General features: G+C 48.5%; 1 protein-coding gene across 3 annotated transcripts in view; it reads left to right on the forward strand.

Moving 5' to 3' along the window:
* The window catches only part of secisbp2 (SECIS binding protein 2), a 159623-nt gene that overhangs the window by 115931 nt on the left and 30639 nt on the right, over nt 1-13053 (forward strand). For all 3 annotated transcript variants that reach the window (XM_072516780.1, XM_072516779.1, XM_072516778.1), the window contains exons 16-17: nt 5192-5346; nt 12802-13000. In XM_072516780.1, coding sequence (XP_072372881.1) covers nt 5192-5346; nt 12802-13000 — 354 coding nt within the window. The remainder of the gene's footprint in view (nt 1-5191; nt 5347-12801; nt 13001-13053) is intronic.

Raw genomic sequence — 13053 nt, forward strand, 5'->3', positions numbered from 1 at the left:
CTGGATTATTGTATGACGTTTTGATCTCCTTATCTGAGGAAAGATGTTCTTCCTATGGATGGAATGCAGCAAAGGTTTACCAGACTGATTCCTGAGATCGCAGAACTGATGTATTAGGGGATATTGAGTCTGTTAGGATTACATTCGCTGGAGTTTAGAAGAATGGGGGAGAGGGGGGAAGACTCATAGAAACCTATAAAATTCTATCAGTACTAGACAGGTTAGATGCAGGAGGGATGCTCCTGATGGCAGTGGAGTCCAGAACCAAGGGTCACAGTCTCAGCATGTGGGGCAGACCATTTAGGACTGAGATAGAGAGAGATTTCTTCACCCCGAGAGTGATGAGCCTGTGGAATTCTCTACCACAGAAAGCAGTTGAGGCCAAAACATTGTGGGTGGGATTCTCCATCCCAGGACGCCTGGAATGCGGTCCTCGATGGGGCGGTGAATCAGACCTCGGGGGCGGGGGGAAATCAGTATCAACACCAGGCACCAATCCAAAGTGGATGCTCCGACCCCTTGCCTCCCCCCTTCTTGGCAGCGTGAACGAGGCCCACGATGCGCTCTGACGTAAATGCAAATTTTGCATCTATTTAGCGGGCTTGACGCCCTATGCGCCAGCCTCCCATGATTCTCCGGTCCCCGTATCTGGGAATCACGTTGGTGTGGTTCACTTGTCGTCTCTACCAGCTTGGCCCTGGTGTGGTGGACCTCATGGTGGTTGCTCCGCCGGCCCACTGAGATCCAGCACACCAGGGCCACGCTGCTAGAGTCCACCCAAAGCCATCCGAGGCCACACCCTTCCCAAAAATGCATTGCTTGCCCACGTTTCCTCTACCCGACCCCCCTCCCAACACTGCTACCCCAGGTACCCCAGAAATAGGGGGACCCTCCCACAGGGATCTCTGTAATATGGGGACATCCCACAAGGACCCCCTGGTGAAAAGGACACCCCACAGGCCGCCCACCCCACATAGAGTCCCCCCTCTTAAATTAGATCCCTGTCTGAAAGCCAGAGAGAAGTCCAGACATGGGCAGTGAGAAGAATTACACCTTCCAGCACCCCAGGTGTCCATTCCTGGAAGGAGCAGCTGCTGTGAACTGCTACTGCCTGCCGCAGAGCATTAGCTGCAAGCCATTCATTGCTTTATCGTAGTGGTCTGTGATTGACAACTTCTACGAACCATCTACAGCTTTGAGTCATTCATCTCCCTTCACGGTTCAGTGGCCTAAGAGATGAAATCCCAATGTTTATAAACATTAAACACATCAAAGAACATAGAAAATACAGCACAGAACAGGCCCTTCGGCCCACGATGTTGTGCCGAACCTTTGTCCTAGATTAATCATAGATTATCATTGAATTTACAGTGCAGAAGGAGGCCATTCGGCCCTTTGAGTCTGCACCAGCTCTTGGAAAGAGCACCCTACCCAAACTCAACACCTCCACCCAACACCAAGGGCAATTTGGACATTAAGGGCAATTTATCATTAGCCAATTCACCTAACCCGCACATCTTTGGACTGTGGGAGGAAACCGGAGCACCCGGAGGAAACCCACGGGGAGGACGTGCAGACTCCGCACAGACAATGACCCAAGCCGGAATCGAACCTGGGACCATGGATCTGTGAAGCAATTGTGCTATCCACAATGCTACCGTGCTGCCCTTAAGAACAAATAAATCTACACTGTATCATTTTCCCGTAATCCATGTACCTATCCAACAGCTGCTTGAAGGTCCCTAATGTTTCCGACTCAACTACTTCCACAGGCAGTGCATTCCATGCCCCCACTACTCTCTGGGTAAAGAACCTACCTCTGATATCCCTCCTATATCTTCCACCTTTCACCTTAAATTTATGTCCCCTTGTAATGGTGTGTTCCACCTGGGGAAAAAGTCTCTGACTGTCTACTCTATCTATTCCCCTGATCATCTTATAAACCTCTATCAAGTCGCCCCTCATCCTTCTCCGCTCTAATGAGAAAAGGCCTAGCACCCTCAACCTTTCCTCGTAAGACCTACTCTCCATTCCAGGCAACATCCTGGTAAATCTTCTTTGCACCTTTTCCAGAGCTTCCACATCCTTCCTAAAATGAGGCGACCAGAACTGTACACAGTACTCCAAATGTGGCCTTACCAAAGTTTTGTACAGCTGCATCATCACCTCACGGCTCTTAAATTCAATCCCTCTGTTAATGAACGCGAGCACACCATCGGCCTTCTTCACAGCTCTATCCACTTGAGTGGCAACTTTCAAAGATGTATGAACATAGACCCCAAGGTCTCTCTGCTCCTCCACAATGCCAAGAACTCTACCGTTAACCCTGTATTCCGCATTCATATTTGTCCTTCCAAAATGGACAACCTCACACTTTTCAGGGTTAAACTCCATCTGCCACTTCTCAGCCCAGCTCTGCATCCTATCTATGTCTCTTTGCAGCAGACAACAGTCCTCCTTACTATCCAAAACTCCACCAATCTTCGTATCGTCTGCAAATTTACTGACCCACCCTTCAACTCCCTCATCCAAGTCATTAATGAAAATCACAAACAGCAGAGGACCCAGAACTGATCCCTGCGGTACACCACTGGTAACTGGGATCCAGGCTGAATATTTGCCATCCACCACCACTCTCTGACTTCTATCGGTTAGCCAGTTCGTTATCCAACTGGCCAAATTTCCCACTATCCCATGCCTCCTTACTTTGTGCAGAAGCCTACCATGGGGAACTTTATCAAATGCCTTACTAAAATCCATGTACACTACATCCACTGCTTTACCTTCATCCACATGCTTGGTCACCTCCTCAAAGAATTCAATAAGATTTGTAAGGCAAGACCTACCCCTCACAAATCCATGCTGACTATCCCTAATCAAGCAGTGTCTTTCCAGATGCTCAGAAATCCTATCCTTCAGTACCCTTTCCATTACTTTGCCTACCACCGAAGTAAGACTAACTGGCCTGTAATTCCCAGGGTTATCCCTAGTTCCTTTTTTGAACAGGGGCACGACATTCGCCACTCTCAAATCCCCTGGTACCACCCCTGTTGACAGTGAGGACGAAAAGATAATTGCCAACGGCTCTGCAATTTCATCTCTTGCTTCCCATAGAATCCTTGGATATATCCCGTCAGGCCCGGGGGACTTGTCTATCCTCAAGTTTTTCAAAATGCCCAACACATCTTCCTTCCTAACAAGTATTTCCTCGAGCTTACCAATCTGTTTCACACTGTCCTCTCCAACAATATCGCCCCTCTCATTTGTAAATACAGAAGAAAAGTACTCATTCAAGACCTCTCCTATCTCTTCAGACTCAATACACAATCTCCCGCTACTGTCCTTGATCGGACCTACCCTCGCTCTAGTCATTCTCATATTTCTCACATATGTGTAAAAGGCCTTGGGGTTTTCCTTGATCCTACCTGCCAAAGATTGTTCATGCCCTCTCTTAGCTCTCCTAATCCCTTTCTTCAGTTCCCTCCTGGCTATCTTGTATCCCTCCAATGCCCTGTCTGAACCTTGTTTCCTCAGCCTTACATAAGTCACCTTTTTCCTCTTAACAAGACATTCAACCTCTCTTGTCAACCATGGTCCCCTCACTCGACCATCTCTTCCCTGCCTGACAGGGACATACATATCAAGGACACGTAGCACCTGTTCCTTGAACAAGTTCCACATTTCACTTGTGTCCTTCCCTGCCAGCCTATGTTCCCAACTTATGCACTTCAATTCTTGTCTGACAACATCGTATTTACCCTTCCCCCAATTGTAAACCTTGCCCTGTTGCACGTACCTATCCCTCTCCATTACTAAAGTGAAAGTCACAGAATTGTGGTCACTATCTCCAAAATGCTCCCCCACTAACAAATCTACCACTTGCCCTGGTTCATTACCCAGTACTAAATCCAATATTGCCCCTCCTCTGGTCGGACAATCTACATACTGTGTTAGAAAAGCTTCCTGGACACACTGCACAAGCACCACCCCATCCAAACTATTTGATCTAAAGAGTTTCCACTCAATATTTGGGAAGTTAAAGTCGCCCATGACTACTACCCTATGACTTCTGCACCTTTCCAAAATCTGTTTCCCAATCTGTTCCTCCACATCTCTGCTACTATTGGGGGGCCTATAGAAAACTCCTAACAAGGTGACTGCTCTTTTCCTATTTCTGACTTCAACCCATACTACCTCAATAGGGTGATACTCCTCGAACTGCCTTTCTGCAGCTGTTATACTATCTCTAATTAATAATGCCACCCCCCCACCTCTTTTACCACCCTCCCTAATCTTATTGAAACATCTATAACCAGGGACCTCCAACAACCATTTCTGCCCCTCTTCTATCCACGTTTCCGTGATGGCCACCACATCGTAGTCCCAAGTACCGATCCATGCCTTAAGTTCACCCACCTTATTCCTGATGCTTCTTGCGTTGAAGTATACACACTTCAACCCATCTCCGTGCCTGCATATACTCTCCTTTGTCAGTGTTCCCTTCCCCACTGCCTCATTACATGCTTTGGCGTCCTGAATATCGGCTACCTTAGTTGCTGGACTACAAATCCGGTTCCCATTCCCCTGCCAAATTAGTTTAAACCCTCCCGAAGAGTACTAGCAAACCTCCCTCCCAGGATATTGGTGCCCCTCTGGTTCAGATGCAACCCGTCCTGCTTGTACAGGTCCCACCTTCCCCAGAATGCGCTCCGATTATCCAAATACCTGAAGCAAGAGGCAAGTGCATTCAAAGCACTAAGTGCATTCCAATCACTCAAGTATTCTAGTGTTATCCTAGCTATCCGGTTTTTAGGGATCTCATCTCAGGACACCCCCCTTCACCCCTATTACAGGCGTCCCTGGGCAGGTCCCCCTATCACTGAGGTCCCTGTGGAAGGTGTCTCTGTGGGATTTCTTCCTATTACAAGGTTTTAGCAGCAACATTTCAAATTATGACAATAACCACCTTGTGAGCTACTGCATCACAAAATGCATGAAAGTAAAAGTTGTGTGTGTTTGTTTTAAACTACAAAGGTTTAGATGGCTCAGTGGTAAAGATTCTTGGGCCAGGATAAACCTGACCATTGCATTTGTGAAAAGCAGAATATTGGATTTTTAAAAAAATCCGGTTATGTTAATAATGTTAAAGTAAACATCTGCATTTTTTTTGTTTAAAAATGGTTTTCTCCAGGAGGCTTGGATGACGCATTGCATACGATAATTGAAGTTGCCTGTGAACAAGAAATTCCATTTGTCTTTGCTCTTAATCGCAGAGCACTAGGGCGCTGTGTGAACAAAGCTGTTCCTGTTAGTGTGGTTGGAATCTTCAGCTATGATGGTGCTGAGGTTAGTTCAAATCACCTTTCCAGTGGCAAGAACCAAATTTGGTTTTTTCGGAAAAATATATTAGGGATCCGAAAAACGATCATACAGTATTTTTTAAAAGTCAATTGTATTCTACAAATATCCTTTACTGGATCTGTTTCTGCTGGAGTGTGCAAATGCTGGTGTCCACTCTAGTTATATTTCATAATTGTAGGTATTATTTTAACAATAAGATGTATTTGTTGATTGAAAAGTGTCCTAAATTAATAATGATGTGGAGATGCTGGAGTTGGACTGGGGTGGGCACAGTAAGAAGTCTTACAACACCAAATTAAAGTCCAACAGGTTTGTTTTGAGTCACTAGCTTTTGGAGCGCAGCTCCTTCTTCAGGTGAATGAAGAGGTGGGTTCCAGAAACACAGACAAAGTCAATGATGCAAGGTGATACTTTGAATGCGAGTCTTTGCAAGTAATTAAGTCTTTACAGGCCCAGATGGTGCGACTGGAGAGAGGGACAATCACCCCCCCCGCCCCCTCCCAAGAACAGTTACCTCCCCACTCCCCACCCCAGATCATTAAAGTCCACATCGAGTTAATTGTCCTTTACTGCAAGTGCGGCACGGTGGCGCAGTGGTTAGCACTGCTGACTCACGGTGCCGAGGACCTGGGTTCGATCCTGGCCCCGAGTCACTGTCCGTGTGGAATTTGCACATTCTCCCCATGTCTGTATGGGTCTCACCCCCACAACCCAAAGATGTGCAGGGCAGGTGGATTGGCCACACTAAAATTGCCCCTTAATTGGAAAGAAATAATTGGGTACTCTAAATTTAAAAACTCCTAAGCTCGTTCTTTCAGATAAACCTGTTTGTGTCCTTCGGCGAATCAAACTAGTGTTCCTTGCCCTGGTATATGACCCATATTCTGGCCGGGTACAGCATACCGAACCGCACCTTACTCTTAAACAGCGTGATTTTGGCCCTGTTAAATTCTGCCTGCCGCTTGGCCAAGTCTGCTCTAGTGTCTTGGTACAAGCAGATGGTGCATCCTTCCCACTTGCATGACTGCGTGTTCTTCACCCACATCGGGATCTGCTATTTTTATCCTGGTATCTGTGGAGCCTCACTATCATTGCCCATGGTGGTTCCCCCGATTTAGATCTCTGTCAGAGCGATCTGTGTGCCCGGTATACCTCCAGGGGCTTGGCGAAGCCCTCCTCCTCGACAAGTTTTCTGAGCATCGATGCCACAAACTCTGGGTTCCTCCCCTCCGTGCCTTCCAGTAACCCAACAATCCGCAGGTTTTGCACGCGGGACCTGTTTTCTTGATTATCTACCTTCCCCTTCAGTGCCATCTGGGTCGTGACCAACCTTGCCACCTCGGCTTCGAGCGAGGTGATCCACTCCCCCTGGTCCGTGGCTGCACTTTCTAGGTCCCGCACCGTTGTCTCGTGGGCCCCCCAGTCTCCGCTCTGCTCTGTCCATTTCCTCCTTTATGGAGATTAATGCGGCCTCTATTGCTGACCCCACCATTGCTATGAGGTCCTCTTTCATCGCCGTTCTGTGTTTCTGGAATTCCATTGTGATGAACTCTCATCAGTTTCTCCATCATTGCATTGGTCGGCATTGACTATCCTGTTGGGTCCACCATGTTCGGTTCTGGGCCACCACACTGGTTTCCCTGTTCAGAGGTCAAAGTTTTCTTCTCCCTGCTCTTACTGTTTTAGCATCCTGATTGCTTGCCCGTTGACATCTTGGTTGATTAAGCAGTGCATGGGGAGTTAAGGTGGGGAACTGTTCGCACTTTTGGTGCCCATTTGGCAGGATTAGAATGCCCAATCAGAAGTTCCTAGGAGAGGGCGACTTCCAGTGGCGGCTATGGAGGAGTAAGTCGCACATTTGGTGGCTCTCGATCCGGTCGGGCTTTTGGACCTTTTCCCTGACTTTTTTGTACCTTTGAGTGCTAGTTTGGAAGGCATAGACACTCAGGCACTGATTCCAGACACAGGTGTATGGAATTAAGAAGCAGAAAGAATCGCAACAGTTGAAGAAGTGGGCAAACAAGGGCAGTGTAGAAGCTGTTGCTGAGGACAATATGGCCGATGTCCAGACCACGGTACAGACAGCCCAGCCAACAACGGAGCATCTGTTGAAGGTCATCCAAGAGGGCTTTACTGCTTTGAAGTGGGACAGTTTAGACCCAATTCAGAAGTCTAGCGAGCGTCTTGAGCATGGGCTGGATGCCCAGGATCGTACGATCCAGAAGCTGGAAAAGGTGCTGGAGGAGCAGGAGGATCACCAAACGGTGGCGGAGGTGGAGAGGCTGAAGGACCAGCAAAAAAGGCTCCTGGAAAATATGTCTCGTCAGCAGAATTTGAGAATCGTGGGTCTCCCGGAGGGGAGTGAGGGAGAGGATGCCGCAGCGTATGTGGCGGGCATGTTCCAGAAGCTGTTGGGAGATGATGTCTTCCCGTGCCCGGTGGAGGTGGACGCTGGCGAGGCAGCCGCGAGCGGGAGGCCCCCCCCCCCCACCCCGAGCGATGGTGGTCAGGTTCCACAGGTTTCAGGACAAGGAGCGGGTGCTACAGTGGGCCAAGCGCACGCAGATCTGCCATTGGAATAACAGTATCTTGCGCATCTACCAGGACCTGAGCGTGGAGGTGGCCAGAAGAAGGGCAGGCTACATGCAAGTCAAAGAGATTCTGTTCAAGAAGCAGGTGAAGTTTGGGATGCTGTATCCGGTGCGTCTGTGGGTCACACACGAGGGACGGCACCACTACTTTGAGGAGCCTGAGGACGCGATGGACTTCGCCAAGAGAGAAGGGCTGGTGCCGAACTGAGGACTTTTTGGACTTGGGTTAATAAGGCTGAACGATGTTTACACATTTTTCTGGTGCTATGTGTTTTTCTTTTTCTCTTCCTGGTCTTTCTGTTTCCCTCCTGTACTTGAGTTTTTGGGGGGATAAAAGAGGGAGGTTAAGGTATGTGGTGCTTGGGGGCTGTTTGTGCTCGGATCGGGGTGGTTGGAAGTGCCTATTGCGTATTCTGTTTTATTTGATTTGCACTAGTGTTGGGGTTCTCATTGTTTCTCGTTTTGTTTGTTTCTTTTCAGAGCAATTGCTCGAGCATGGCTGATTTGGGGAAGTGATGTTGATGAGCGAGGGGATGGGTCAGAGGGAACAAAAGGTGGGAGACTTGTGGCGCCGGAGTAGAGAGTCACCAGGCTAGCTGGATGAGCTGGTCTACAGAAGCCAGGTGGGGGGTGTGTATTTAGTTAGTTTATGGCAGGGGTTAGGTTACAGGGTGTTGTTGTTAGGGGGGATGGGGGGGTAGTTGTTCTGCTGATGAGGGAGGGACTTGGGTGCGGGATCATGGAGGAGGTCGGAGGTGGGGGCTGCCAGGAGGCAGGTCGGGGAAGTGCGACACAGGAGCTGGGGGCGGTCCCAAGAAAGGGGATGGCTGATCGGCGGGGGGGGGGTGTTGGGCAGGTGGGGGTTGGGATGGGGAGGGGGGGCACGGTGCCCCTCAACCAGGCTGATCACCTGGAATGTGAGAGGGTTAAACGGGCTGGTAAAGAGGGCACGTGTGTTTGCGCATCTGAGGGCGCTGAAAGCGGACGTGATAATGCTTCAGGAGACTCATCTGAAAGTAGCTGACCAGGTGAGATTGAGGAAGGGCTGGATTGGCCAGGTCTTCCACTCAGGGCTGGACACTAAACCCAGGGGGGTCGCGATTTTGGTCAACAAACGGGTGCAATTTGAGGCGGGCAGCACAATCTCGGATGGGGAGGCAGATTTGTCATGGTGAGTGGCAAGCTTGAGGGGATGAGGGTAGTCTTGGTCAATGTATATGCCCCAAATTGGGGATGTGGCGTTTATCAAGAGACTGCTGGGGAAGATACCTGACCTGGACTCTCACAGACTGATTATGGGAGGGGATTTTAACACAGTCCTTGACCCCAGCCTAGACTGGTCGTGCTCAAGAACAGGGAAGATGCAGGCAATGGCGAAAGAACTGAGGGGGTTCATGGAGCAAATGGGGGGGGCTGATCCATGGAGGGCTAGTCGGCCGACGGGGAGGGAGTTTTCGTACTACTCACATGTCCATAAGATGTATTCCCGAATTGATTTTTTTCATCATGAGCAGGGATTTGTTAGCGGGGGTGACGGACGTAGAATATTCGGCGATCGCTATTTCGGATCATGCCCCGCACTGGGTGGATCTGCAGGTCTGCAAGGAAAGTTTCCAGCACCCTCAATGGAGGCTGGAGGTCGGTTTGTTGGCGGACGAGGCGGTGTGTGAGAGGGTGAGGAAATGTATGCAAAACTACCTGCAGGTCAATGACATAGGGGAAGTCTCAGCGGCGGTGCTCTGGGAAGCGCTGAAGGCGGTGGTGAGAGGGGAGCTGATTTCGATCAGAGCACATAGGGATAGGACGGATAAGGCAGAAATGGACCGACGTAAGGGAGATCATACAGACAGACAGGAGATACGCGGAGACCCCGAGGGCAGAGCTATTAAGGGAACGACGAAGGCTACAGACTGAGATTGGGGTGTTGTCCACGGGTAAGGCTGTGGAGCAGCTTAGGAAGGCGAGGGGTGCGATTTACGAGCACGGGCAGAAAGCCAGTAGAATGCTGGCACAGCAACTGAGGAAGAGGGAAGCGGCCAGGGAAATAGGGAAGGTAGTCAATGGGGGGGGGGGAAACTTGGTAGGGGATCTGGCGGGGCTGAACATGGTGTTCAGAGACATCTATAGCAAGGGGCCGGAGGGGATGAGATGCTTTCTGGATGACCTTCCCAAAAGTGGGCAGGGGATTAGTAGAGGGGTTGGGGGCCCCGATCAGGACTGAAGATATATTGGTGGATTTGAGGGCCATGCAATCGGGTAAAGCCCCAGGGCCGGATGGGTATCCGGTGGAGTTTTACAAAAAGTTCTCCGAGATAGTGGAGCCGGTGCTGGCTAGGGTTTTTAATGAGGCAAGAGACAGAGGGGTTTTACCCCCGATGATGTCACAGGCCACCACCTTCCTGATATTGAAACGGGACAAAGTCCCGGAGGCAGGCTGATGTCTCTGCTCAACGTAGATGCTAAAATTCTGGCCAAGCTCTTGGCGGCTAGGATTGAGGACTGTGTGCCAGATGTCATTATGGAAGATCAAACCGGGTTCGTCAAGGGCAGGCAGCTGGTGGCCAACCTAAGAAGTACGCTGAATGTGATTATGATGCCCCCGGAGAGTAAGGAGGTAGAGGTAGTCGTGGCAATGGATGCCGGGAAGGCTTTCGACCGGGTTGAGTGGGACTATCTATGGGAGGTGCTGGGACGTTTTGGGTTCGGGGAGGGCTTTATCGACTGCGTCAGACTGTTGTACCAGCCACCGGAGGCAAGTGTGAGGACGAACAGGACGACATCTGACTATTTCAGACTGTACCGTGGGACAAGGCAGGGGTGTCCCCTCTCCCCACTGCTGTTTGCATTAGCAATAGGCTCAGCCTGATTCAATTCAAGGTCGTCCACCGGGCCCACCTGACAGTGGCCCGGATGAGTAAATTTTTCGGATTGGAGGACAGGTGCGCCAGATGTTCGGGAGGGCTGGCGAACTATGTCCACATGTTTTGGGCATGCCCAAAACTCATGGGGTACTGGCAGGGGTTTGCGGATGTTATGTCCCAGGTACTGAAAACAGGGGTGGTGATGAGTCCAGAGATGGCTATTTTGGGGGTTTCGGAGGACCCGGGAGTCTAGGGGGAGGGAGAGGCTGACGTTTTGGCCTTTGCTTCCCTGGTAGCCCAGCAACGAATTCTGCTGGCATGGAGGGACTCAAAACCTCCGAAGTCGGAGGCCTGGCTATCGGATATGGCGAGCTTTCTCGGTTTGGAGAAGATTAAGTTCGCTTTGAGAGGGTCACTGTATGGGTTCGCCCGGAGGTGGCAACCATTTATCGACTTCTTCGCGAAAAATTAATCGTCAGCGGGGGGTGGTGGGAGGGGGGTTAGGATAACGTAGGTTAGGGGGGTAGTTAGGCTGGTCTTTGTGGCAGGGGAGCTGGGTTTCTTGCACTACAACGATTGTTTTTTGCACTCTGTTTTGTATTATTGTTGTTTATTGTGACAAAATGTCTGAATAAAATTGTTTACCAAAACAAGTTCCTAGGAGAGAAACACCTTTTGTGTGACCGCTTAGCTCATGGCTGCCACCCGAAGTCCGAAAGTGCTCATAGATGGCCTTATCTTTGATTGATGTGGTACAATCAGCATGACCACATGAGGTGGAAAGTTCAAGGTGATGGTTGGAAAATATTGTTTGGGCAGTTTACATAGAGGGAGAGATTTAAGGTGGAAGTGAATTCAGGATGAGTTGAGATGGAGACATATTCTCTACTGAAAATAGTTCTGCCAACCTATGTTCTATTTTTCAATATGTCAGAAATGTTAGGACATTTTTGATAATTTAATCCACTGGAACTGCCTGGTCTCACTTCAGACTACCATTTTCTGCTGTGAGTGCATTAAAGTCAGGAGGGTATCTCGTATTATTTGTTAGTACCAGCTACAGTAAAACCTTAGAGAAAGTGGTATGAAAATGCATTCCAAAAGAGCCCAGAGAGCCACTTGGTCTTCCAGGGAACTTTAAACTTGAAACAGAATGTTTTTAATGTAACTTGTTGAGGGTGTCAACCTCTGCACCTCTGTGGAATCTTGTAGGACCAGAGCACTCCACTACCTGGTTACATGGGTCAACATGGACTATGTTGCCAACTGCACATTGGAATCAGCTGCTCTCATTGACAGGTCCTCAACTGCACTGAGGTTTGTTCTATCCTTTCATGGCTAGGCCAGCACTTTTGTTGCCCATTCTTAATTTCCTTCGAGAAGGTGGTGTAGCAGAAGTGTACTCTTGTCTACATTTGGCTCGTTTTTACTTGTCAGGCAGATTGTGAGCGATCTTACTGGCATAGGATACAGCTTGTTTGCTGAACTAAAACTGCAAACCTCTCCTGGGGAAAAAGGCTATTTGAAGCAAGACTAAACAGCTTTGATGGATTAAATTAAAGTTGAACCATCTTAAAATGATGGCTGTTTTCAGCGATAATATTGGGTGACAAAAGTAAGTGTAATTTGTATGTCACGATTTCTTCGCTGTTCAAAAATAATGTTCTGTTCAATTTCTTGGTAGATAGGAGTCCAGAAGGGTAACTTTCTGGACCATATTTGTAGTCTAATCCAGAAATCTAATAAACAAGTGCTACATTAAAGAGTTAAAGTATTTGGTAATTTGCTATGATATTTCACTAATAAAATACATATAACTGAAAATATTACTTCACATTTTCTGTTGGAAATTACATTTTTAGGAGATGAAATCTGCTTGTGCCAGTTTTAAAAGTGAATTGCAATGTGCTGGACTACTAAAAAGAGATTTACTCTATCACTAATCAATATTGTGGAATTATACTTTTATTGTATATTTCACTCAACAGAATCAGTTTCATCAAATGGTTGAACTCACTGAAGAAGCTCGAAATGCATATCAGGACATGCTTAATGCCCTAGAGCAAGAACTTATGGCAGGTGAAGAAAATTCAGCGGAGCCATTGTGCAATCTGACAGAGGATAGCACAGTTGCTTTGGATAGAGTGACCTCGCAATCATTTTCTGAAGCCAGTGAACCAGAATATGGTACGTGTTTCTGTGTAGTGGTATAACTCCAACAAACCTTCTTCACAGCGTAT

The sequence above is a fragment of the Scyliorhinus torazame genome, chromosome 9, assembly GCF_047496885.1.
Source record: "Scyliorhinus torazame isolate Kashiwa2021f chromosome 9, sScyTor2.1, whole genome shotgun sequence".
NCBI lineage: Eukaryota > Metazoa > Chordata > Chondrichthyes > Carcharhiniformes > Scyliorhinidae > Scyliorhinus > Scyliorhinus torazame.